The sequence below is a fragment of the Haematobia irritans genome, chromosome 4 (assembly GCF_050003625.1).
Source record: "Haematobia irritans isolate KBUSLIRL chromosome 4, ASM5000362v1, whole genome shotgun sequence".
Taxonomy (NCBI): Eukaryota; Metazoa; Arthropoda; class Insecta; order Diptera; family Muscidae; genus Haematobia; species Haematobia irritans.
In genome coordinates this window covers 81,404,362-81,431,977 of record NC_134400.1, presented here as the reverse complement: position 1 = coordinate 81,431,977, position 27,616 = coordinate 81,404,362, and the positions used below count along the sequence as shown (strand labels likewise).

The 27,616-nt window shown below is 33.3% G+C and overlaps 1 protein-coding gene across 2 annotated transcripts in view; it reads right to left on the bottom strand.

Moving 5' to 3' along the window:
• Positions 1-1,155: 1,155 nt before the first annotated feature.
• PGRP-LA (Peptidoglycan recognition protein LA) overlaps positions 1,156-27,616 on the bottom strand; it is a 47,950-nt gene continuing 21,489 nt past the window's right edge. For both annotated transcript variants that reach the window (XM_075305144.1, XM_075305145.1), the window contains exons 2-5: positions 2,128-2,322; positions 1,832-2,067; positions 1,503-1,709; positions 1,156-1,429 (exon numbers count right to left, since the gene is read on the bottom strand). In XM_075305144.1, the coding sequence (XP_075161259.1) occupies positions 1,289-1,429; positions 1,503-1,709; positions 1,832-2,067; positions 2,128-2,322 (779 nt within the window). In that variant the 3' untranslated portion in view covers positions 1,156-1,288. The remainder of the gene's footprint in view (positions 1,430-1,502; positions 1,710-1,831; positions 2,068-2,127; positions 2,323-27,616) is intronic.

The window sequence follows — 27,616 nt, the reverse complement described above, 5'->3', positions numbered from 1 at the left end:
TTTCACTAAAGCCATATTAACTTTATATTAGTTCATAGAATCATTATGTTTGGAAAAAGTTTATTTTAGTCAAATAATTGTTTGCGTATGTTAGTTAAATGAACTAAAAAACGGGAAAAGGTTACACACAAAATAAAGCATAAAGATTTCCTAATTTCGTATTTCTTACAAAATAGTTCATTATTTCTTTAAATTTGTAAATTTTACCAAAAATGTGTCCATCGTGAACTTCGTATGTCACTAAAGACATTCTTGCAATTTTGAACTCCAAGATTTCTCTTAAAACTACAAAATTTTCTTTAACTACTGAAAAAATTTAGTTATGTCTAATAAATTTTCTTGAATTTGTCGAAAAATATTTACTTATTTTTGCCATATCGGAGTGATGCCAGCGCTTGTAATACCGTTTAGTTAAAATTTTCTAAAAAAGTTCCAAATTTTCTAAAATTAATCGAAAGTTATCTTTCCTGGTGGGTTCACTGTTTTTTCAGTGTAGAAACATATGTCTAGTTAAGCTTGTGGGATTGGTAGCTAGCGTTTTCTGTTCAATAGCTTCATAATCAATCAATTACTTAATCTTCATGTCCAATTAGCTTGTATTAAAATTTTGGTAATAATATGTAAATAATGTATTTCATATAATTTTTATATTTATATTGTGGTAACAAATATAAGAACAGGAATGAATGAAGAAGATATAGAGACATCACACAATACAAGTATGGGATAGTCCGAGTACGATATTTTTTGGGTTTTCATTTAAATTACGTTGTTATAACGAAATGCTACGTTGGCTGACTTTTAATGAAGAATTTCGTTAATACAACGTATAAATTCATCGTATTAACGAAACTTTTTCTACCAGTGTACAATTAATTGTTCAAAACTGAAAAATCAGTGGAAAAAATGATGGGGAATACCGTGTTGGTCTTAAAAAGAAGCGTTTGTGGAACAACTTCCAATTTTTGTTGCTGGGATAGTTTAGAATTTAACCTTGGTTTCTATCGGATCTTTGTTTAATTCCAAAATATGAAGAAAAGTCATTGTGCGTTATGAATGGTCATCCAAATGGAAAATTTATCTATATACTATTGATGAAAATTCTTCCAACTTACTAATATCAAATTATCCATATTTGAAATAAGAACAACTTCATTTATGTTTTTTTTTGAGAATTTCTTATCATTTATTTATTTACAAAGTAATAAAATACGAATAATAACAAAACGTGACTCCTTAAAATTAACTTAAACTTCCAAGTGTCTAAAGGATATAGGGTGTGAAGTAGTTACATATTTGCATTCCAGGGATATGGTAGACCCAGTTCACTGCCACATTGGGGATTGTCATCCATACCGCATGGATAAAAGTGGGGCCAATTTTTGATGATGCGGTAAACATTGGCACCAGGGCTTTTCGAAGATTTGGTCTATAGAGAAGAAATTGAAGTCTCTCCATATCAGCATTTCGCTAACGAAGCATCATCCCATAGACAGACTTACCTGATTTTGAGCGACTAATTTATAATTCAAGTCAATAAATTTATTGGTCAGACCGTGTGCCAAAAGATACTGGGTTGCCTCCAGCTGTTTCTCATTGGGCTCATAGCGGCCATAATCACCCATGAATGTAATCGCCAATGAGCTATTCGCATAGGTATTGGCCCATTTCCAGCCGCGACCAACGTACACATAGCCATCGGAGCCCACCTGTAGAAGCACAATACAAACAAATATCACTGAGGTCTCATTAATTCGATCAAAGGTTTTTGCGTTCGTTGCCATAGCCACATTGGTCAAGACTTTACGTGACAATGGGGCAAGCGACTTACATAGAAATTCGATTGTATATCAGCGAGACCTTTTTCGGCTATAGCTGAGTCTTGAATCGTACGCATTTTTATGGAACATTTGTAAATGTTGAAGCACGGCACCGACTGGACTCCAATGTGGGTTATCAATACATACGGTATGGGATGTTTCAAGGGCACTGTTAGTTTATTGGCCAATTCGGAGGCCCCCCATTGTTGCCGGTCCACCACCAAATGCCCGTTTCCTAAATTTGGAACTATATCACTCTAAATAAATTTAGTTATGCAGTATTCCCCTTGATGTGTGGTTCACTTACATGTATCATGCTCATAATTATTGCTAAAGTAAATGGGATCCCGTGGGATTTCGGGGGGTGCTCTCGTTAGTTCGACATATACAATAACACAGGCTACAATCAATACTAGGCTAATGAGCAGCATTAGCAATTTGGACGTTGTAGTTACTTTTTGTGACACGTTATTAGATGTGCTGTTTCTGCTCTGATTAATTCCTGAAATGAAAGACGAAATCGAGTTGCACTTTAAGTATCACATTATAGTTTAAAGTTAATATTCATATTTCTAATATGATGGAAGTACTCCATTTCACATCCTAACAGAAATAATGCCTTGGGAGTTCTTGGGAAGTATTATTCGAATTTAGTGTTTATTTATTTATCACATGTGAACAATAAGGAAATAGTTGTTTATTTAGTCTTGGTCGTTAAATCTTGCGGACTTAAACTAATTTAAAGTATCATGCAAGTAAGTAAGAAGAAAATAAATCAACCATTTAAAAAAAAATTAATTCTTCAATTTTAAAACTGTTGTTTCTTGTTAACATATTAAATGAATTCCACAATCTGATCTCGTTTACGAAAACAATTAAATGCAGTCGAAAGTTCAGCCAACCCAATCTTATGCGTACAAAGTTCTCCTAGAGACTGTCACCAAAATCGAATTACTTGGGTTTTGGTAAAAATTGCCAATGGAAAAGTATAGTTTTATTCCTTAACATTGTCTTCTATATTGGATGTTAGTCCATACACCCAGAAAAAAGTGACCACTTCTTTAAGTTAAAATGAACTCATTGTGAAGAAAGTAGAACTTCGTATAGCGCCAAAGACATTTTTATTTATTTGAACGATGTGATTTTCGTAGAAATTAGGTAGAATGCATTCCATATATTAGTTAACATTTTCCTATATTTATGTAGCACTATACTACAGAATGAAAAAAATTTAACTGAATTGAATTCATATATGGAGTGAATTTATTGAACGTTTTTCATTCATTCAGGGAGCCACCGTGGTGCAATGGTTAGCATGTCCGCCTTGCATACACAAGGTCGTGGGTTCGATTCCTGCTTCGACCGAACACCAAAAAGTTTTTCAGCGGTGGATTATCCCACCTCAGTAATGCTGGTGACATTTCTGAGGATTTCAAAGCTTCTCTAAGTGGTTTTACTGCAATGTGGAACGCCATTCGGACTCGGCTATAAAAAGGAGGTCCATTGTCATTGAGCTTAACATGGAATAGGGCAGCACTCTGTGATAAGAGAGAAGTTCACCAATGTGGTATCACAATGGACTGAATAGTCTAAGTGAGCCTGATACATCGGGCTGCCACCTAACCTTCATTCATTTGGACAAATCTTACATATTTGTGGTAAACCTTTTATTTCAAAATTAGAACTGCTTACCTACGTTTTTAAATACAGTTTTATTTATTTATATAGGCAGTAATAATTTTTTATTGAGGAAATTCAATAAAAAATTATTAATATATTAAATATATTTATTAAGAATTAACAGCATCGACTGGCCTTGAAATACTAGTTTATTATTCCACTATTTTCAATTTCCATGTAAAGTTACCAACTGTAAAACGTAATGCTTTTCTTCTTCTTGTTTCTTTTACTTTTAATAAGATGATGCGTAACGATTTTGTCCTCCTTTTACAAGAATTTTCTCACTAATTTAAAATAATAAATATGTATTTTATTTGTTATTTATTATATTATTTTACTATATTATTTTTTAACAATCTCTCCGTATACCATAACAACACGATTCCAACTAAAAAAACAACCCACGCGCAAACATATCGTTTATATCGATGACCGGTATCGATTACACACCCAGAAAAAAGTGACCCCTTCTTTAAGTTAAAATGAACTCATTGTGAAGAAAGTTGAACTTCGTATAGCGCCAAAGACATTTTTATTTGTTTGAACGATGTGATTTTCGTAGAAATTAGGAATAATGCATTCCATATATTAGTTAACATTTTCCTATATTTATATACCACTATACTACAGAATGAAAAAATTTAACTAATTTGAATTCATATATGGAATGATTTTATTGAAATTTTTTCATTCATTTCGACAAATCTTACACATTTGTGGTAAAACTTTTACTTCATAATTAGAACCGCTTACCTTCGTTTTTAAATACAATTTTATTTATTTCTATAAGCAATTTTATCTTCAATAAAAGACATGTTTTATTAATATATTGAATATATTTATTAAGAATCAACAGCATCGAATCTCTTTGAAATATTATTTTATTATTCCACTATTTCCAATTTCCGTGTGATATTACCAACTGTAAAACGCACTTTTTCTTCTTCTTGTACTTTTCACTTTTAATAAGTTGCTGCCTAACGATTTTGTCCTCCTTTTACAATTTCAATACCTACAAATACAAAAAATCATAAAACATTTTTGTTGCAAAAGGTTAGCGTCACTGAATATTACCTGATAATTGAAGATTCCAAAATGAAGACAAATGAAAGGGTTGTTATTCTGCTGGTGTTTTCTTTCTTTATACACTATCACGAACATTGATAGATTTATTTAAAAAAACGAAAATTTTTCTCACTAATTTAAAATAACAAATATTTTATATATTTTATTTGTTATTTATTATATTATTTTACCATATTATTTTTTAACAATCTCTCCGTATACCAAAACAACGCGATTCCAACTAAAAAAACAACCGACGCGCAAATATATCGATTACACCCACGCGCAAACACATCGATTACGATGACAGGTATCGATTACAGATAGACAATAGAAATTTAGGAAAATTTCCTATATTCTAACAAGTGTGTTTCCTTAAGTTTTGAAAGGATTGCATACTTCTTAGTACGAATGAACTAAAATATTTTTCTATGCCAAGTGTTGTTCGTATGTATGAAAAAGTTTCTATTATAAAGGAAGTCGCAATTATCATTTTATAAGAAATTTTACTAATTTTGAGGAAACTTGGTTTTAGTTCGGTTTTTGTTTATTTTTACGAATGCTTTGTTATCGGTGAATAAAATTTTCTTTTTCAGTAGTAAATTCTTATACTCAGCGAAGAAAATAGTATGAGTAAAATTCCATGCCTTATTCTAGTTAATGAACTATTCCTAACTGCTTACAGTTTAGGATTTTTTTTACTGAAACGAGTAAATTTTATTATTTTTCACAAAAATTTACCTTAATGGAAACAAAATGGATAAACTATATTGATGAAATTTTTTTCCTTTAGTTTCGAAGGCACTTTTTTCTGGGTGCAGGTAGATAAAAGAAATATAGGAAAATTTCCTATATTCTAACAAGTGTGTTTCCTTAAGTTTTGAAAGGATTGAATACTTCTTAGTACGAATGAACTAAAATATTTTTCTATGCCTAGTGTTATTCGTATGTAGGTTAGGTTAGGTGGCAGCCCGATGTATCAGGCTCACTTAGACTATTCAGTCCATTGTAATACCACATTGGTGAACTTCTCTCTTATACTGAGTGCTGCCCGATTCCATGTTTAGCTCAATGACAAGGGACCTCCTTTTTATAGCCGAGTCCGAACATTGCAGTGAAACCACTTAGAGAAGCTTTGAAACCCTCAGAAATGTCACCAGCATTACTGAGGTGGGATAATCCACCGCTGAAAAACTTTTTGGTGTTCGGTCGAAGCAGGAATCGAACCCACGACCTTGTATATGCAAGGCGGGCATGCTAACCATTGCACCACGGTGGCTCCCGTATGTATCATAAGCTTTCTATAATAAAGGAAGTCAGAATTATCGTTTTATAAGAAATTTTACTAAATTTGAGAAAACTTGGTGTTAGTTCGGTTTTTGTTTATTTTTACGAATGCTTTGTTATCAGTGAATAAAATTTTCTTGTTCAGTAGTAAATTCGTATACCCAGCGAAGAAAACAGTATTAGTAAAAGTCCATGCCTTATTCTAGTTAATGAACTATTCCTAATTGCTTTCAGTTTAGGACTTTTTTACTGAAACAAGTAAATTTTATTATTTCACACAAAAATTTTACTTAACATGATGGAAATAAAATGGCTAAACTAAATTGATAAACATTTTTTACTTTAGTTTCGAAGGCACGTTTTTCTGGGTGTATGGGGGCTCAGTTAGAGGCAGATTTAATACCTATATACGCCTCCTCAAATCTTGATCATTTTATAAAGAGGAGTCTATAACTGATATGAACCAATTTTTGCGTGATGATTAGTGGGCCAAATTTCATCCGATCCGGTGCTCGTCCTGGAGGACGGTTTATACACCCAGAAAAAAGTGCCTTCGAAACTAAAGGAAAAAATGTTCATCAATTTAGTTTAGCCATCTTATTTCCATTACGTTGAATTGCTGTGTAATATAATAAAATTTACTTGTTTCAGTAAAAAAAATCCTAAACAGAAAGCAGTTTGAAATAGTTCATTAACTAGAAAAGCATGGAATTTTACTAATCCAGATTTCTTCTCAGGGTTTACGAATTTATAACTGAACATGAAAGTTTTATTCACTGATAACAACGCATTGATAAAAATGAACAAAAACCGAACTAAACCCGAGTTTCCGAATTTAGTAAAAATTCTTATTACAGAATACTTATCACATATCGATGTCAGAGTACGCTAAGTCTAAAAATTGAATTTTACAGGAGACTGCACGCAAAAAAAAACGTTTGGAAAACGTGTACCGAAAACGTTTTTCTTTTGTTAGAGTTTTTTGAATTGCTTCGAAAATTTTAAACCTTTATCACCAAAAAAAATTCGTTTGTTACAAAATTTTTATTTTTTCAATAAAAAAAATCATTTTTGAACCAACCGCTGTTCTTTTCTGACTTAAGTCTTTAATAAGACACATTTTACAGTTCATAGTAAAAATTTAATATAATAATATTTAAATTTAATATAATAAAATGTTGAACATCTTTTCGGAATCTTCCGAACATATCTGGAATATATGTAAAAAAAAAAAACAAAAAAACTTTTAGTTGTTCAGTCGAAGCAGGGATCGAACCCACGACCCTTATCAAGCAAGGCGAACGTAGCAACCACTGCTCCACGGTGCCCAACTAAATGTATGTTTCCGTTAAATCAAGTTTGTTTACTCGGCTCGTGGGCGCCGCAAGCTATGCTATATAAATATAACTTATATGGATAATTGTCACAGTAATCCCTCGATGTACGTCGTAACGACGTATTGTTTGTATTGTCTATTGATAAAATTAAGAGCTACATAGCTCAGTGGACAGTGTGTTTGCTTACAAATTGCATGGTCCGCGGTTCGATTCTCGGTCCAGACGAAAGGTAAAATTTAAAAAAATTTACAAAGTGAGAAAGATGGGAGGCAAAATACAATTAGCCGGAAAAGATTGTTTTTTTTTTTGAGTTAGTCTTTATGAAATTGTTTTTACATCCTGGAAAAGAATAACGTTTATCACAAAAAGTATATACTTTTCTTCCAAATAAACTCCCTTAAAGCAAATGAGAAACGAACTTTGTTTGTCTAAAATTTCGTTTCGGAGGAAAGAATTATTTTTTTTGCGTGTAATTCAAAGTTTAGTTGAAATTTCTCAAAAACTGTATAAGATAGAAATTCATTTTTTCAGTGTTAAAGTCATATTTATTGTAGATTTTTTTTTAGAATGTACGAATTCCAAATAGTGATAATAGATCATGGCTAAAAATGATTTAAACCACTTTAGAATGTACAAAGCGTATTGCGTTGTTCATCTAAGTGGACTTAGCATCCTTTTATTGGAAATTTTTTCGGACCATACAGTTTGTAAGCCGACACACTATCCACTGGGCTACGAAGTTGTTATTGTCATCAACCGACAATTATCGCTATAGCCATCAACGCACAAGCAACGCAGTGAAGCAGTTATATTTATAAAGCATAGTTTGCGGCGCCCACGAGCCGATGTAAAGAATTGACAGAAATATACCTTAGATGGCCACCGTTGTGCAATGGTTAGCATGACCGCCTCGTGCGTTCAATCGTGAAGAAGTCAACCGAATACCAAATTTTTTTTATACCCACCACCATAGAATGGTGACGGGAGTATATGTTAATAAGTTTGTCATTCCGTTTGTAACATATCTAAATATCGATTTCCGACTATATAAAGTATATATATATATTCTTGGTCAGGCAGAAATTCTATATAGCCATGTCCGTCTGTTGTAATCACGCTACAGTCTTCAATAATAAAGCAATCGTGCTGAAATTTCGCACAAACTCGTCTTTTGTTTGCAGGCAGGTCAAGTTCGAAGATGAGCTATATCGGTCCAAGTAAACCAACCTCCCGATTTGGGGTCTTGGGCTTATAAAAACCTTAGTTTCTATCAAATTTGCCAGAACTTGGAAATCTAGAGGTATTTTATGACCACAAAGAGGTGTGCTAAAAATGGTGAGTATCGGTCCATGTTTTGGTATAGCCCCCATATAGACCGATCTCCCGATTATATTTCTAAGGCTTCTAGAATCGATAGTTTCTATCCAATTCGCCTGAAATTGGAAATCTATAGGTATTTTAGAACAATAAAGAGGTGTGCCGAAAATGGTGAGTATTGGTCCATGTTTTGGTATAGCCCTCATATAGACCGATCTCCAGTTTTTACTTCTTGGGCGTCTAAAATCCGTAGTTTTTATCCAATTTACCTGAAATTAGAAATCTAGAGGTATTTTAAAATCCTAAAGAGGTATGCTGACAATGATGAGTATCGGACAATGTTTTTATATAGCCCCCATATAGACCGATCTCCAGATTTTACTTCTTCGACTTCTAGAATCCGTAGTTTTTATCCAACTTGCCTCAAATTGGAAATCTAGAGGTATTTTAGGTATGCCGAAAATGGTGAGTATAGATCCATGTTTTGATATAGCCATCAGATAGACCGATCTCCCGATATTACTTTTTGGGCTTCTAGAAACCGTAATTGTTGTCCACTTTGCCTGAAATCGAAAATCTGGAGGTTTTTAGGAATACAAATAGGTGTGCAAGAAATGATTTTATTTTTTAATCCGTAGTTTTTATCCAATTTGCCTGAAATGAGAAATCTACAGGTATTTTAGGACCCTAAATATGAGAGCCGAAAATGGCGTCTATTGGTCCATGTTTTGGTTTATCTCCCAAATAGACCGATCTCCCGATTTTACTTCTTGGGCTTTTAGAAACCAAATTTTTTTTATCAAATTTGCATGAAATTTTAAATCTAGAAGTATTTTAGGAGCATAAAGAGGTGTGCCGAAAATGGTGAATATCGGGTCATGTGCACTGATAATGAAAATTGCTTGAAACTGAGTTATAGTTTCCAGATTTTACTTCTGGTAATCATTTAAATAATAGAGGTAAAAATCTACAGATGTTAGATTTTAAATCAAGGCGTTATTTCATTTTCATTTAATTTTCTTGCGCACTTGCACACGATGTTTATGATTCCTCTAAAACTCAAACAAATATGGTTCTTATAAATCCAGAAGCTGATCAAGGCTCCATAGGCAAAATCTTTGAATTTATCTTTGGGAAGTGTACTGCACGCAAAAAAATAATTCTTTCCTCCCAAACGAAATTTTAGACAAACAAAGTTCGTTTCTCATTTGCTTTTCGTTGAAAGGAAGTGTATTTGTAAGAAAAGTATATACTTTTTGTGATAAACGTTTATTCTTTTCTAGGATGTAAAAACAATTTCATAAAGACTACCTCAAAAACAAATTTCTAACTAATTGCATTTTCCCTCGCATCTTTCTTACTTCCACGAAATTGTTTAGTTATTAGCACCTTTTTCTGTAATACAAACAATGTAGAAGAAATGATACGATTTTATAAATTTAATTTTTTTTTACCTTACGCCTGGACGAACCGCGGACCATGCAATTTGTAAGCCAACGCACTATCCACTGAGCTATGTAGCCGTTATTGTCATCAATAGACAATTACCCATATAAGTTATATTTATATAGCATAGCTTGCGGCGCCCACGAGCCGATTAAACAAAGTTTATTTAACAGAAAAATACATTTAGTTGGGCACCGTGGAGCAGTGGTTGCTACGTCCGACGTGCATGCCAAGGGTCGTGGGTTCGATCCCTGATTCGACCAAAGTTTTTTTTTTTTTTTGTACATATATTCCAGATATGGGCGGAAGATTCCGAAAAAATGTTCAACGTTACATTCTACTATATTAAATTTTTACTATGAACTGTAAAATGTGTGTTATTAAAGACCTAAAGTCGGAAAAGAACAGTGTTTGATATAAACGAAATGGACTGTGTTGTTGGTTCAAAAATAACTTTTTTTATTGAAAAAATAAAAATTTTGTAACAAACGATTTTTGTTGGTGGTAAAAGTGTATTTTCGAAGCAATTCAAAAAACTCTAACAAAAGAAAAATGTTTTCGGTACACGTTTTCCAAACGTTTTTTTTTTCTTTGCGTGTGGTTGAACTGATCTGCTTGTCACCAAATCCCCCAGAAATTTTCACAGGAAACTATAATATTTGATTCTTCTCTAAGTGGTTTCACTGGAAGCTTCTCTAAGTGGTTTCACTGGAATGTGAATAGTCTAAGTGAGCCTGATACATCGGGCTGCCAAATAACCTAACCTAACCTAACCTATAATATTTGATTTTATTTGGAAATTAAAGTTTGAAATTTTCGAAGAAATTAAAAAAACCCTAACAAAAGAAAAACGTTTTCGATACACGTTCTCCAAACGTTTTTTTTGTCTTTGCGTTTAATAGCATTTCTTAAATTACTCACCAAAGATTTGCGTAGTAACTTTTCATTTACTAATTGGTGTTAAATTTTAATTAATTTTTAAGCTTTAGATTTTTGAGGAGAATAATTTTAGATTTATTAAAGTCAATTCCACAAATGTATCAATACTCAAACGTATCAAATTTCTATAAATTTACAACAAAAAAATAAATGTCTACTGCTAAGTAACTTAGACTTAGAAAGCATCTCAAAAATAAATGTCCATTCTAAAGAATGCTATGTTTACTTAGTTTTGAAACATATATATTACAGTTCTGTTCTAAACAGTACTAACTACACATAATCCTTTTTGAAATGGACATTTTTTTTAAACTTTAGTGGTTGGATAAGTAAAACTTTTACCATAACTTTTAATAGAAGTGTCCGATAAATTCGAACTTTTGACAGGACTCAAGTCACATCAGTCCGAATATAAAAAAACGAACTCCATAAAAACATGCTAAGTCGACTTAGCGTACTCTGGAATGAAGACATCGTTATATGGATACGACATAGCATAGAAAAATATTTTAGTTCACTCGTACTAAGAAGTATTCAATCCTTTCAAAACTTAAGGAAACCCCCTTGTTAGAATACACGAAATTTTCCTATATTTCTTTACTATAGAACAAATAATCCTTCAAATCAATACAAAGAACCATTTTACGCCATGTTGAAATATTTTATTTGTACAAATAAGGTACCTACTTTTAGCTACACGCTCAAAACAATAGCTTCTCTTCTGTCACAAATATGTTGCAATGATGCGTTATTCCTCCTAATGTTTACTGTGTTCGTCATCCTTAACTTCTACTATTCCTGCTCCTACTGTTCTTGTTTTTCTCATCCTTTTGCTGTGATCCTGTCTCTTCATCCGGTTGCTGATCCTCTTAATGTTTGCTGTATTCCTCGTCTATAACTTCAACTGTTCCTGCTCTTGCTGTCAGTGTCATATATTCGTTTAGTTTTAAAAATATAGTATTTTATTTTCTGTATTTTATTCATTTGTCGTAGTTTTATTGCTTGTATTTAATTACACTAGTTTTACAAAATAATTTTGTTTTTTTATTTTTCGATTCTTTTAGATTAATTCTAAATCGGGCTTTTAAGGTCTCTAAATATGCAAATAAAAAGGCTTTACTTCATATTTTTATCCGACGTTTCGTTGGTAATTTCCAACTTCTTCTGAGATATAATTAAAGGTAAAAAGTGACGGCACATGAACACCATAACATTAAACACAAATTTAAAATAATTTCAAAAATAAATAAATAAAAACTAAATTAAAATATCACAGAGCCTTTTCCTTATGGCTACGATCACAGATGATTGAACTTAAACTGGTTTTTTGCCATGTACATTTGATGAGAGGTCACTTTTCTTATGTATATTTTGATCTTCTGAATTCGAAAATGAAGGTAAACGATTTTTTTATGGAACGGTTTTTGAGATATATCGTTATTTTTAGTTTTTCGGCCTTTTCTCACTAAACAAATTATATCTCGAGCAAGAAACGTCCGATTATATCGTTGTTAGTACTTAATACAAGGTATTGGGAGCCGCCGTGGTGCAATGGTTAGCATGCCCGCCGTTTGAGAGAGAAAAGTAGTCGTTGGCTTGGAGTGTGGTATACTAGAGTCGGTTGCGACCTTAGACTTTCTTTAATTGTCGTTTTCCATGGCTCAACAATTTATGGTTGAATTGTTACATGACAATATTTTATTCTAATGAAATATAGTGGTTAGGAATTAAAGTGATCTTTTCACTAACAAAAACCTTTTTTAGATTTTTGTAATTTTTATATTTTTTTAAGCATTATTTTAATGATGATGTAGCTGCAAATTTTTTTAGATCTGGTCACACTGGTTGAAACTGATCTTAGGGCTTTTACCAGCCAATGCAGCCAATAGTTTACCAGCGAATGCAAAACGGGTAGTCTTAGCCAAAGACAATAGAAGAGAAGAAGATGGAAAATTGATTGCTGAGAACATCAAACCATTTACGGCGCTAGGTCCCTACTTGTCGTTTACGCGTTTGGTTCTACACATTAAAATACAAATAAAAAGAAATTAAGAGTAGGAAATCACTTGGAATAAGTGAGAAAATTTAATTGTTTATTTAGTGCACAAAATTTACCAGTGCACAAATTTACAAAACGGCCATCAACTGCCGCAAATCTCTCAATGAGATGGCTGAGCAGTACAATATTCACCTAATATGGGTGCCTGACCATAGGAACATACCGGGGAACTGCGAAGCGGATGAGTTGGCAAGGCTAGGGACTACCATACATATTCCAGGGGAACTAGAATCTGTTGGTATGCCCCTGGCTACCTGCAAGCTCATGCTGCGTGAGAAGGCTTTTATGATGGCAAATGTTCGATGGGAGAATTGCAAGGGCTGTAACGACACCAAGCAAATATGGCCCCATTTAAACTTAAACCGTACACTAGATATGCTAGTGTTCTTGAGAAGTCAGATATCATTCCTGATATCTGCTATGACGGGTCGCTGCCTGATAGGCGATTTTGCAAAAACTATTGGTGCGAAGTATAATGACTATTGTATGAGCTGTCATGATGCGGAGGAAAAGGAATCAATTAAACACCTCTTGTGTGAGTGTCCTGCATTTTGTGTAAAGCGCAAGCAACTTTTAGGAGCGTATAGCTTCAGATTACTGGCGGATCTGGAAAACGTTAACTTAAGCAGTGCTATGCTGCTAATGTTTTTGGAACAATCTGGTTGGTTCAACAAAGAAAAATAATGAAGAAGGTTCAGCGGTTAAAACTAGAAGTGCCCATATGTAATAGGTACTTTTAGTTAACGTGGTATCACAATGGACTGAATAGTCTAAGTGAGCCTGAATCTTAATCGGGCTGCCACTTTAACCTAACCTAACCATTGTTCAATTTAAAAAAATTAAGTTCTTCATTACAAAGCATACAAATAAAAGAAATTACAAAAACGTGTATGGAACTAGCGCCGTCAATGCAACGTTTGGTAGGACGCAAGCCAATTTCCAATCTTCTAAAGTTTATTGTTGTTGGTCTTAGCAGTCTTGGTTACGCCTCGTTTGATGCAATACCGGTTTGATTATATTCTTGCTGTGTGATGTTAAAATTGTGAATGTTAAATTTTAAATACTGCCATAAATTATTTTTCTTAAATTGTTAAACTTTAAATTTACGGTGAGTTCTTATTTCGGCGCAATTGGTGGCAACTTGAAAAATATTTTTTTAAATATGTATATCCATATATTTGAATACCGCCGAAACATAATGTTATTTATTTTATATGAACATATTATATGTTTGGAAGCACTTTGTTCCAAACAATATAATATATTTGGAGACATCTTCCCCATAAAAAGATTTGTGTTCTTATTCAAATTAAAAAGTACAATATCAACATTAAAAAAATTAAATCCAAACAATAATTTTTTCAAACCCCATTTAAATTTATTTAGGAGTGAATCATTATTTCATTATTTACTCTCATATAAACACCATTATGACGGCTTTCAAAATAAAAAATGCTAACATTTCTCACCCTTTTTAAAATTTTTTATTTGTACAATCTCGACTTGATTTGGTGCCACAAAAAAACCGTTGAAGATGAAAAATATACCTAGATAAATGCGACTTTCAAGCCATAATTTTTTTCTAAATATTTAATTTTATTATGCACTATCATATTATTATTCACCATTGTTGTAATTTCCTTAGTTTTTATTAAAATCACTTCTTCACTGATTTATTTTTTAATTTATTTGTCGGAAAATTATGACTCGGGCGTCTTGTCTTGTTTTGTTTCGACGCCACAAGAATAAAAAATTATACCGATGTACACCCTCAAAAGAAAATTGCTTCTCTAACATATGCTCCAAATATATTTTGCAGGAAGCACATACAATTTTCTCCCAAAGAAGATTGTGCTAAAAAAAATATTTCTGCCTAATTGCATATTCCCTCACATCTCTCTCATTTCCACGAGATTTTTTTGTTCTTAGGACCTTTTTCTGTAATACAACAATGCTGAAGAAATTATTCAATTTTATAAATTTGGTCTCCTGGACGGAGAATCGAACCGAGGACCATACCGTTTGTAAGCCAACACACTGTTATAGTCGCCGATAGACAATTATCGTTATAAGTTATATTTATATAGCATAGTTTGCAGCGCCCACGAGCCGATGCAAACAAAACATTATTCAACAGAAACATACATTTGTTAGCCACGTGGAGCAATGGTTAGCATGTCCGCCTTGCATGCAAAGGGTCTTGGGTTCAATCCCTGCTCCGACCAAACACGCATTTTTTTTTTAAATTTATATATTTATATTTACATTACTATATTACATTTTTACAATGAAACTTCGAAATGTGTGTTATTAAAGATTTACAGTCAGAAACAGTGCTTGATATAAACGAAATGGACTGAGCTTTTGGATAACATATTATTTTTTTATTGAAAAAAATAACAATTTTGTAACAAAAAACTGTTTTTGGTATAACCTAAAAGTCTGAAATTTTGGAAGGAATTCAAAAGCTCTAACGAAAGAAGAACGTGGAGTCGAGTATAAACATACATAAATAATTTTATAATATACACATACATTTATTTAGGCGTGAACAGTTTTTTACTAGCATTTAACACCATTTTAATTGCATTTAAAACTTATCGTGTTTTGTACTTAATATCATTCATTTTAAAGAAAATAAACTTTTTCAATTGTTTTAGCTGCAAAACTCGAACTTAATGCCTGCTTTTATATTTGAAGATGTCCGTCAACTCCTCTTGGACTACTTATTAATAAAGAGGAACTAAACTTTGTTTTTATACATTTTACTGTTTAACTTTTCACTGTTTCCTCCTTTTTCATCTTTCGTCAACCCTGCCGATTTCCATCTCTATTTCTTTCTCCATTCTCTCTCTCTCTGTCGCCCTGTGAATTAAATATCCCAACATATATATGTTTACTCGAAATTTGTAAATTTATATATGTTTACATTCACACATATTATTTTTATGAAACATCCATGCCCCAAACATAATATAATCTAACATATTAACATATGTGTCCCAAACAATTAGTGTTAGTTAAGGAACATTACATCTTTGCACTTAAATATATTGTGCTTAAAAATTGTGCCAGAAACACATTTTGTTTATATCGGAACATATGAAAAACATATTTTTCTAACAGTGTAGTACTGAAAATACCCTCAACTTGTCATTGTGAGTTGATCGTATTCACATCATAAATCCTCAAGGACAGCTGTGCGCTTCTCGGAATCCAGATTGAAATGGAGACAAAAGATTGTTCTCATTGAGTTTTTGGAAAATTGGTAGAATTGTACATTTGGTTTGGAGTGGAAAATTTAAAAAATGGAAAAATATTCGTTGCTTTTTTATGCCATAAATTTTCTTTAATTACAATATAAATTTCTTTCTATCTGATTTTTAAAATTTCAAAAACTTTTTCGTTCTGACCGTGAGTTGACACCATAATAGAACGGAAAAGTAGCCACAAAATCCATGGTATCCGATTTAACGGAAGATCAAATCTCAAATGATTATAACATAAACAACAAACTCGAAACAAAAGTTTACTTACGAGGAGATCCAAAGATCTTAACCTTCCTTTTGGTATTGAGCCGAGGCAAAGATGCCACTTCTTTAATATAAAGACTATCATCTTTAATCTAGGCTCTATAAAACTAAAAATAAGATACAGATTTCATTTATCGGAATTTTACTCTCGTTTTGCGATACATTAACAAAGCTATTCATGTACATCTAAATTTCATTATAAAAATTCTACATTACAAAAGCAAAAAATATTTTCTTAATTTCTATTGTTATTTTTGATCGGCGCATGTTTTGTATAAAAAGTATTTGTTATTTCCAGCTTCTTCAGCGAAGAAGCTCATTTTTATCTCAATGGGTACGTAAACTCCAAAAGAAAGTGAACCCAACATGAAATGTAGGTTTATTTTAGAAAATGTTAACTAAAATAGTTTTCTAATTGCAACTTGTCATAAATAAATTAAGTTACACTTGTAGTTTAGTCAATGCATGGCTTTAAGCTGATATCAAAAAACAACAATAACGATTGAAGAGAAGCCAACAATAACAAACAAAACGAATGAAGATAGAGGAAGCACGCTCAAAAACAAACCCAGCCAAATACATTCAAATCGATGATTTGAGTTTGGCAAAGGAAAAGAGATATGCTGGCAAATTTGTTTAGGCAGTAGCCGACTATCAAACCCTTTTTCGGGAGGTTCAAGTGTAGTTCACTTTGGGTTGAGTGAATTACCCGAATTTATTCTGATAATTGGTTGATAGTTTTGCTGCAAGTAGAGGATGCTGATGCGGAATGTGGTAATTCCGAAACAGCTGTACATCCAACCATCTTGCAGTCTATAGGGCTTTGCCCAAATAAATTTGACAAGCGTACTTTTCCTCTGTTGGTTAAGCTACACTTGTAGTTTAGTCAATGCATGGCTTTAAGCTGAGATCAAAAAAACAACAATAACGATTGAAAAAAAAAAACATTAAAAATTATAAATTTTTTTCAGTTGGAAGGAAAAAATTGGATTAAAAAATTTTTAAAATATCTTTTACGCCATACGAAGTTCATGACAGGTACAATTTTAGTAAAATTTACTCATTTGAGCGACCTATGAACTCAATTTAAGCAAACTTCTCTCTTTTTAGGAAAATATGAACTCTTTTATTTTTAGTACAATTGTATACAACTTTTTTTCTTATTTTTAGTTGAAGTCATTAAAATAAGCAAAAAATTATTCAAATAAGGAACGTTTACACACATTGGGCAAAATTTAACTAAAATCAACAAATTTTCATGAACTAAAATAAAGTTAAATTGGCATTAGCGCCCCCCTTTTCTGAGTGAAGATCAGCCATTGCCTTTGCATTTCAAAAGCTACCAATTCATCCAGAAAAAGTCACTGTTGCAAGCGGTTTATAGGCTGGTGGCATCATTGGACCGTACTTCTTCATAGATGGTGCAAATCGTATCGCAACCGGTCAGTTGGCCACCTACATTGTGCGATTAACGCCTTTATGTTTTATGGGGCTATGAGACAGCACATATCTATACAAACAATCCCGCTTCAAGTACGGCTTTGGAAGACAACATTGAAGCATTTATTCGTGAGATATAGGACGAAATATTTACAAAGGGTATGCCAAAATTGGACTAAGCTGATGGACGATTTGAGTCCCACTCTGGGTAAACCTTACATAAATTATTGAGCTTAAAACTAGAGATGTGTGCGTGACTGAAATTTCACTCACACTCACGCACATTCACGAAACAAAATGTTTAGTCACGCACGCTCACGCACGATGCGTGATGTAGCCAATCCCACTCACGCACATTCACGAAATAAAAACCAGTACTAACGCACGACCTACTTTTAAAGACTCGCGTTCACGCACCATTCACGACAGTTCTCGTGATTCACGACAAATTCACGAACCTCACGACATTTTCCAAACGGAAATCAGCAAAGCTAACAAACTTCAAAAATAGAATATAGTTCGAGAGCTAAATTAATTTCAGTTAAACCACGAGTATGAATTAAATCTTAATTTTTTCGCAAGCGTGATTTTGCAGAAATTTTATTCACGCACATTCACGAACCGATATTATTTCCCACGCACGCTCACACTGTTATAAAAATATGTTTTTCATATGTTCCGATATAAACGAAATGTGTTTCGGGCACGATTTTAAACCACAATATATTTAAGTGCGAACATGTAATGTTCCTAAACTAACACTAAATGTTTGGGACATCTATGTTAATATGTTAGAAAATATTATGTTTGGGGCATGAATGTTTCATAAAAATCATATGTGTGAATACAAACATATATAAATTTACAAATTTCGACTAAACATACATATGTTGTGATATTTTATTCAAAGCGACAGAGAGAGTATAGAGAGAAATAGAGATGGAAACCGGGAGAGTTGACGAAAGATATCAATATAACACAGCAAAAGAGTCAAAAGAGAACAATTTCTGTGAAACCGCTTGTAAGTTGTTTCGGAAAACTGTTTTATGATAAGGCCAAAAATTTGATATGTTTAAGTCTAAATATTATTTAATTTGAATAAAGAGAATGTACATTCTGAACCAAGAGAATAGACATTTGAAAAACAAACAGCTTATGTTTTCGCCTTGAGAGCAGCATTTTATGTATGTGTGGACATGTGTTTTGTTTATCATTTTGGCATTATGGGCACAATTTTTTCTTGGTTCGTTAAAAGAAATCAGGGGTCTTCATAAAAATAACGAAAGGGCAGTATACTCTTTTTAGAGTTGGGACAGTAAAATGAAATAAGGAGGAAATAGTGAAAAATTACACAGTAAAATGTAAAAAAAACAAACTTTAGTTCCTCTTTAATGAAAAGTAGTCCACGAGGAGTTGACGGACACCATCAAATATAAAAGCGGGCATTAAGTTCGAGTTTTACAGCTAAAACAATTTAAAAAGTTTATTTTCTTTAAAATGAATTATTAAAGAAAAATAAAAGGAATTTTAGAGCGATGGTGTTAAATGCTAGTAAAAAACTGTTCACTCCTAAATAAATTTATGTTTATATTATAAAATTATGTATGTATGTTTATACTCGACTCCACGTTCTTCTTTTGTTAGTTTTTGAATTCCTTCCAAATTTTAAAGTTTTGTACAAAAACAGTTTTTTATTACAAGATTGTTATTTTTGCAATAAAAAATAATATTTTATCCAAAAATCAGTCAATTTCGTTTATATCAAGCACTGTTACTGACTATAAATCTTTAATAACGCACATTTCGAAGTTTCATTAAAAAAAAAATAATATAGTATAAATATAAATGTTAAATTAAAAAAACAAAAAAATGTTCGGTCGGAGCAGGAATTGAACCCACGACCCTTTGCATGCAAGGCAGACATGCTAACCACTGCTCCACGTGGCAAACAAATGTATGTTTCTGTTAAATAATGTTATGTTTGCATAGGCTCGTGGGCGCTGCAAACTATGCTATATAAATGTAACTTAAAACGATAATTATCTACTGGTGACTATAACAGCTACGTAGCCCAGTGGATAGTGTGTTGGCTTACAAACTGTATGGTCCTCGGTTCGATTCTCCGTGCAGGCGAAAGGTAAAATTTAAAAAATTTATAAAAGTGAATAATTTCTTCAACATTATTTGTATTACAGAGAAAGGTGCCAATAACTAAAAAATTTCGTGGAAGTGAAAATTACGAGTATGTTAGGGAATGAGCACAATCGTGTTTGGGAAAAAGTCTTCCAAGCATATAATATTTTTGGCTCAAAATGCTTCCAAACATATAATATGTTCACATAAAACAAACATATTAATGTTTCGGCAGTATGCAATAATATATGTGCTTCCTGCAAAATATGTTTGGAACATATGTTAAAGAGGCGATTTTTTTTGAGGGTGCACGCACGACATATTTATTTTAGTCCCATTCACGCACATTCACGAGACTTACTTTAGACTTTGTTCACAACTCACGTGATTCACGTGTGAATCACACTTGTCACGAGAATTTCGTGTCACGCGCACACCTCTACTTAAAACTAATCAAATGTTAAATGAATCAAGTGCCCCCAATTCGATAAACAATCATATCTGGTAAAAGATTTATAACTTTACTTTAAATAATAACACTAGGTTACATTCAAAATGTACACTTGATGAAAATCAACTTTTCATATGTAGTTTGAGCTGCTGAGTTCGAAAAAATTTTTATATGGAACAGTTTTTGAGATATCACGTTACTTTTAAGTTTTCACTCTTTTTTCACTAAACACAATATATCTCGAGTTAGAAATGTCCGATTATAACGTTGTTGGCACTTACATGAAAGGTAATAAGATGACAAATAATCATGTGTAATTGGATCTGTGATAGGTTAAGTGGTTCAAAAAATATCAATGCGAAAAATCAAAATTTTCAAAAAGATAATATTTTATAATGGAACTTTTCCGCCAGAAAAGTATAAACCATTTAAATTTTTTTTCTCTTCATGCTCGTATAGGCGATACTCTAACGTAAGTAATAAGATCAACTAGTAGAAAAACGACCGAAAAATGACAAAGTTGACTTATCGCATTGATATTTTTTGAACCACTTAACTTTTTTTTCGAATTCAGCGGCTCAAAATACATAAGAAAAGTTGATTTTCATCAAGTGTGTATGAATTTTTTTTTGGAAACTAGTGAAATTAACCGATATGGAACACTTAGTATTTAAGCGATTGATACTAAAGTCACGCTGAAATTTGTTTGGATCGGGATCATATTTCTTGGGTAAAAACTGTGGCCTTAGATTGCTCTAGAAATTAAATTTGTGGCTACTATGATATTTGTTGCATACACTTGCTACTTTTACTGCGAGAGTATTCGAACAGGGCGACCGGACATATCCCCCAACGGACATATCGCCCAAAATGATTTTTGGATGCTATGACCTCCATTGGGCTTTATGTCCTCGCGGTCATATGTCCCAAAAAATAGGCGGTCAAAACGCCCAATATTTTATGGGGAAAATTAATGTCGGAATACAATCAAAAACTGTTCTAAATGAAGTAGTTTTGATCCCCAATTTTGGTTAACTAAATACGCAACTAGAACCGTAACTAGAAAGACAGTGCAGATCTCGTGGTCTATAAGAAAATGCTAAGACAATTAAAGAGAAAATGGTGCCAAACACTCCACAAAGCACCCAAGAACCCATAGCACTATTTGCCAAATCGGAATATATGAGTCAATATTGAATGTGCGAAAGTGTGCCGGAAAAGATATTTTAGCAAACCGCTATTATGGTTCAGTTCGTCCTCAAATCCTATCAACTTCCATTTTATTATCTTGTTCTAAACATTAAAATTGGAAAGAGATGAGATGATCGATGTGCTGCTGATTAGTACTTGAAATAAATCGCGCGCGTTTTTTTTTTTCACGTACCCATCAGCAGCACATCGATCATCATCTCACCTCTTTCCAATTTTCAGTTTAAAATACATAATTTTCAATTCAGCATTTTTCTGGTTTGTTCAAAAGGAAAAAATTGTCATTTTCCGCATTTTCATGTTTCAACATATAAATTCACATGTCTTTGAGCTTAAACCGACCTATTTCACGGGCGAAATAGGTCTTCGTAGTGCCATTTTAGCCGCTTTTCCATTTCTGTCGTACGCTGAGAAGAAAAATGGTCAAAAATTCTGATTCAGCCAAAAACAATTAAAACAAACGATGAAGCCAAGATATGCTAGTTTTACCTCTTCTTCCAGATTATGAAATAAAAACAGGATTCAATATTTGTCAATAAGAGCCATATCTATCTATTAAATATTTAAAAAAATAATGGATAGATGAAGTAATCATATATAGCTTTTAAAATATTCTTTATATTCAATTATATTCAAACGGTCATAACACCCACATTTTTTATGGGGCTTATGACCGCGATGAGGGAGGACATAAAGCCCAAACTAAAATTGGGTAATGTGACCGTGGGCGATATGTCCGTTGGGGGATATGTCCGGTCGCCAAATGTTTGTTTCTGTTAAATAAAGTTTGTTCAATCGGCTCAATTATCTATTGATGACAATAACAGCTACATAGCTCACGATGCTAACAGCAATTTTGTTTTTTACGTATAGCTGAAATTTTTACAAAGAATATAAGTCCTTACTTAGGTTAGGTTAGGTTAGGTGGCAGCCCGATGTATCAGGCTCACTTAGACTATTCAGTCCATTGTGATACCACATTGGTGAACTTCTCTCTTATCACTGAGTGCTGCCCGATTCCATGTTAAGCTCAATGACAAGGGACCTCCTTTTTATAGCCGAGTCCGAACGGCGTTCCACATTGCAGTGAAACCACTTAGAGAAGCTTTGAAACCCTCAGAAATGTCACCAGCATTACTGAGGTGGGATAATCCACCGCTGAAAAACTTTTTGGTGTTCGGTCGAAGCAGGAATCGAACCCACGACCTTGTGTATGCAAGGCGGGCATGCTAACCACTGCACCACGGTGGCTCCCAGTCCTTACTTAACAAAATCTTACAACAAATAGCGGACTTATATTTTTTTGGTAAAAGACCGAAAAGACCAAAACTTTTCGGTCTTTTACCAAGTGTTATCCGTCCAGGCGAAAGGTAAAATTTAAAAAAAAAATTATAAAATCAAATAATGTCTTCTACATTGTTATACTCTGCGCCACACTGTGGAACAGGGTATTATAAGTTAGTGCATATGTTTGTAACACCCAGAAGGAGACGAGATAGACACATGGTGTCTTTGGAAAAAATGCTCAGCGTGGGCTCTTGAGTCGATATAGCGATGTCCGTCTGTCCGTGAACACATTTTTGTAATCAAAGTCTAGGTCGCAGTTTTAGTCCAATCGACTTCAAATTTGGCACAAGTATGTGTTTTGGCTCAGAATAGATCCCTATTGATTTGGGAAGATATCGGTTCAGATTTAGATATAGCCCCCATATATATCTTTCGCCCGATATGGACTAATAAGGTCCCAGAAGCCAGAGTTTTACCCCAATTTGGTTGAAAGTTTGCACAGAAAGTAGAATTAGCATTTTAGCTATGTGTGCCAAATTTGGTTGAAATCGGTTCAGATTTAGATATAGCTCCCATATATAGCTTTCGCCCGATTTAAACTCATATGACCTCAGAGGCCAATTTTTAACTCCGATTTAGTTGAAATTTTGCACAGGGACTAGAATTAGCATTGTAACTATGCGTGCCAAATTTGGTTGAAATCGGTTCAGATTTAGATATAGCTCCCATATATATGTTTTTCTGATTTCGACAAAAATGGTCAAAATACCAATATTTTCCTTGTAAAATCGTCACTGCTTAGTCGAATAGTTGTAAAAATGACTCTAATTTCCCTAAACTTCTAATACATATATATCGAGCGATAAATCATAAATAAACTTTTGCGAAGTTTCCTTAAAATTGCTTCAGATTTAAATGTTTCCCATATTTTTTTACTAACATTGTGTTCCATCCTAGTGCATTAGCCGACTTAAATTTTGAGTCTATAGATTTTGTAGAAGTCTATCAAATTCTGTCCAGATCGAGTGATATTTAAATGTATGTATTTGGGACAAACCTTTATATATATAGCCCCCAACACATTTGACGGATGTGATATGGTATCGAAAATTTAGATCTACAAAGTGGTGCAGGGTATAATATAGTCGGCCCCGCCAGACTTTAGACTTTCTTAATTTCGCATTTGTATGACCAGTACACGGAATAGCTCTACCGTGTACCTATGTGATGGTTAGGTTAGGTTAGGTGGCATCCCGATGTATCAGGCTCACTTAGACTATTCAGTCCATTGTGATACCACATTGGTGAACTTCTCTCTTATCACTGAGTGCTGCCCGATCCCTTGTTAAGCTCAATGACAAGGGACCTCCTTTTTATAGCCGAGTCCGAACGGCGTTCCACTTTGCAGTGAAACCACTTAGAGAAGTTTTGAAACCCTCAGAAATGTCACCAGCATTACTGAGGTGGGATAATCCACCGCTGAAAAACTTTTTGGTGTTCGGTCGAAGCAGGAATCGAACCCACGACCTTGTGTATGCAAGGCGGGCATGCTAACCATTGCACCACGGTGGCTCCCAATATGTGATACTTTAACTTCTACTTGGTCGATTTGCTTACTACTACTGGGGGAGTCCATATTTTCTTCATTTCCGAACTGCTTAAGTTGGCAGAAGCAAGGCCGTATTCAGGGGGGGGGGGGGATGAGGGGGATCAAACCCCCCCCGAAATGAATGAATGTTTTTAGATAAATAAATATATATTTTTAGCTGCATAGAAAAATCTTATCGAAGATGTTGAAGAAAAGCTGAAGGTTTTATTTTGAAAAAAGCTTACCTATAAAACTTGCACAAATCCTAGAATACTAGTTGAAAAGCCCGTCAAACGACGGTCGAAAAAAACTAATTGTTTTTGTTCTCGTACCACAAATTTCATTTTTGGAAAATGTCTTTCTGCTTTTTATGTGCGTTTGTTGTTCTTTTTGTGAACATGACTCGCTTTGTTTGGCCATAGCAACAACAATGAAACAGCCAAACAAATGAAATGGCGCAAAACTGCGAAAAGAACCTGCCTAATTCAGCGATGGAAGCACTTGGAGAGTGCAATAAAGAGATATTTCCAAACGTGCATATTCTTTTAAAAAGTTTGGTCACTTTGCCAGTTACTCAGGGATGGAAAATACAAATTTTAAGGAAGTACAAAAAAGGTATTTTTTTGAGCGGAAAGGTACGTTTTACTAAATTTCAACAAAAATTTCACTGGAAGATTATTGTCAAGAGACTGAATTTTAAAGAAAATAAAATTTTTTGAAAAATTTTCTATATAAATAAAATTTTGCAAAAATTTTCTATAGAAATAAAATTTTGCAAAAATTTTCTATAGAAATAAAATTTTGCAAAAAAAATCTACAGAAAAAAAATTTGAAAAATTTTTTCTATAGAAATAAAATTTTGCAAAAATTTCCTATAGAAATAAAATGTTTACAAAATTTTCAATAAAATTTTGACAAAATTTTTTATAAAAATATAAAATTCAATCTATGTTTGTTTATTTGTTTGTTTGTTTGTTTGTATGTTCCGAGTTGGCTCCGAAACGGCTGAACCAATTTACTTGAAACTTTCAGAGATCGTAGGGGGCGTTCATGTGGTGAAAATAGGGTACCTCGTTTTTTGACACCTGATCGCGGAGGGGGACCTCCCCTTTGTCGGCCTTTTTGAAAATTGGACCAAAGTTGACCTATTTGCTTTAAATTTTCATTGAAGGTTGGGGTTGGCATTGAAGGTTGAGGTTGGTGGCGGATGGAGACCTCCCCTTTGTTCGACTTTTTTTAAAGTACAGTGAAAAAACTAAAATTCTCTAAATTATCTGAGATTTACAGAGAACAAGCGGTGAGGTTATGGAATAATATGGGCTACCTGATGATTTCATATGTGGACGGGGAGGGGGACCTCCCCCTTGCCCTACTTTTTGAAACTTGGAACAAAATTATGCGATTTGCTTGAAATTTTCATAGAATGTTGGTGTTGGCATCTAGACAAAAATCCGCTACATTATTTTTCGATATTTGGTCGGGGGGGGACCACCCCTTTGCCCGACTTTTTTTTAAGTACAATGAAAACAAAACTAAACTCCCCCGACTGAAATTTTACGGAAAAAATGGGTGAGGTTATGAAATTTATATCAGGTTCCCGATTTTTTAATAAAAATAAAAGGGCATATGGAGACATCCGCTTCTCTTAAGTACATACAGAGAAACAATTAAACTTTACCGAGTTACTTGAAATTTACAGAGGACTGGGGAGAGGTTACGATATTAATAGTTGATACCTGATTTTGTGATATTTGGAGGAAGAGAATCCGCCTCTTTAGGCTTATAATTTGCTTGACATTTTCTGGGACGTTTACAAAACATACGCTACATCACTTTTCGATATTTGGTCGGGGTTCCTCCTCTAAAACTGAAAAAAACCAAAATTCTTAAGTTTTCTTGAAATTTGCAAAAGCAGGTTATGAACGAAGAGGCAACCTTCCTTGCCCCACACTTGAATTTCAAGAATTTTCAGGGAAGGTTAGGGGTTCTATTCACTACGGTGTTTGTCGATATTGTCTCGAGGAAAGTGACGTTCCTTTAGAACAATAGAGCAAAATTTAAACATCTCCGATCTACTTGAAATTTACAGGGAACGTGGGAGGAGGTGATTAAATTTAAAAATGATTTTTAAATTAGTATATGATTTTTCGATATCTGGTTGGGGAAGGGGAAAATTGAAATAAACTTTGTCTATTTACTTCGATAGAATTTATAGGGACCATTGAGTAGTTGTGAAATTAATATACTTTCAATTCTTAAATTGAAAGTAGATGGTTGTCCGTAAATGGGAACTCGGTACATAATTTTATGATTTTTGCACAGGCTTCTGACAGACTTCTTTTTAGTAAAGAACTTAAATTTACATGAAATTGGCAGCCAACGTAGAGGGTGCATCATTTTCCAACATTTTAGCAAATGTTAATGTGGTAAAATTTTTTACTACTTTTGCTTTTTCCGATTTATTGGATGGGAAACAGTAATTCTTTGTATTTTATTATAATGTAGTGCTTAATTTTCAGATATGTTGAAGAAATATAGAAGATTGTCCAACTACTTGAATACAGAACATTATTTAAAAAAATTTGGAGGAAAGGGTACACCCTCTCCTCGACATTTTTTAAAACGAACCGTTTTACATATGCATATCCGCCGTATTTGTACCTATAAACGAAAAGGCAAATCGGACTACTTGTTTGAAAGAATTCAAATCTTTTCGAATTTGTTTTCAGCACGAAGGATATGGTTGACTAAGTTAACGAAAAATGTTTGTACAAATACGCTTCGGAAGGCGCAGCGAAGCGGGCCGGGTTACGCTAGTTCTATATAGAAATAAAATTTGGACAACATTTTCTACCAAAATAAAAAATCGATAATATAGAATCGCATTCTTTTTTCGACTAAAACATTCTTGAAGTTCAATAAAATCCTGTTTTTGACTATGTCTTTTACAAAATCGAGATTTTCTTCCCACATGAACATGTCTGTTTTGCCATATTTGTAAAAGACTATTAGCAAATAAGGTTGA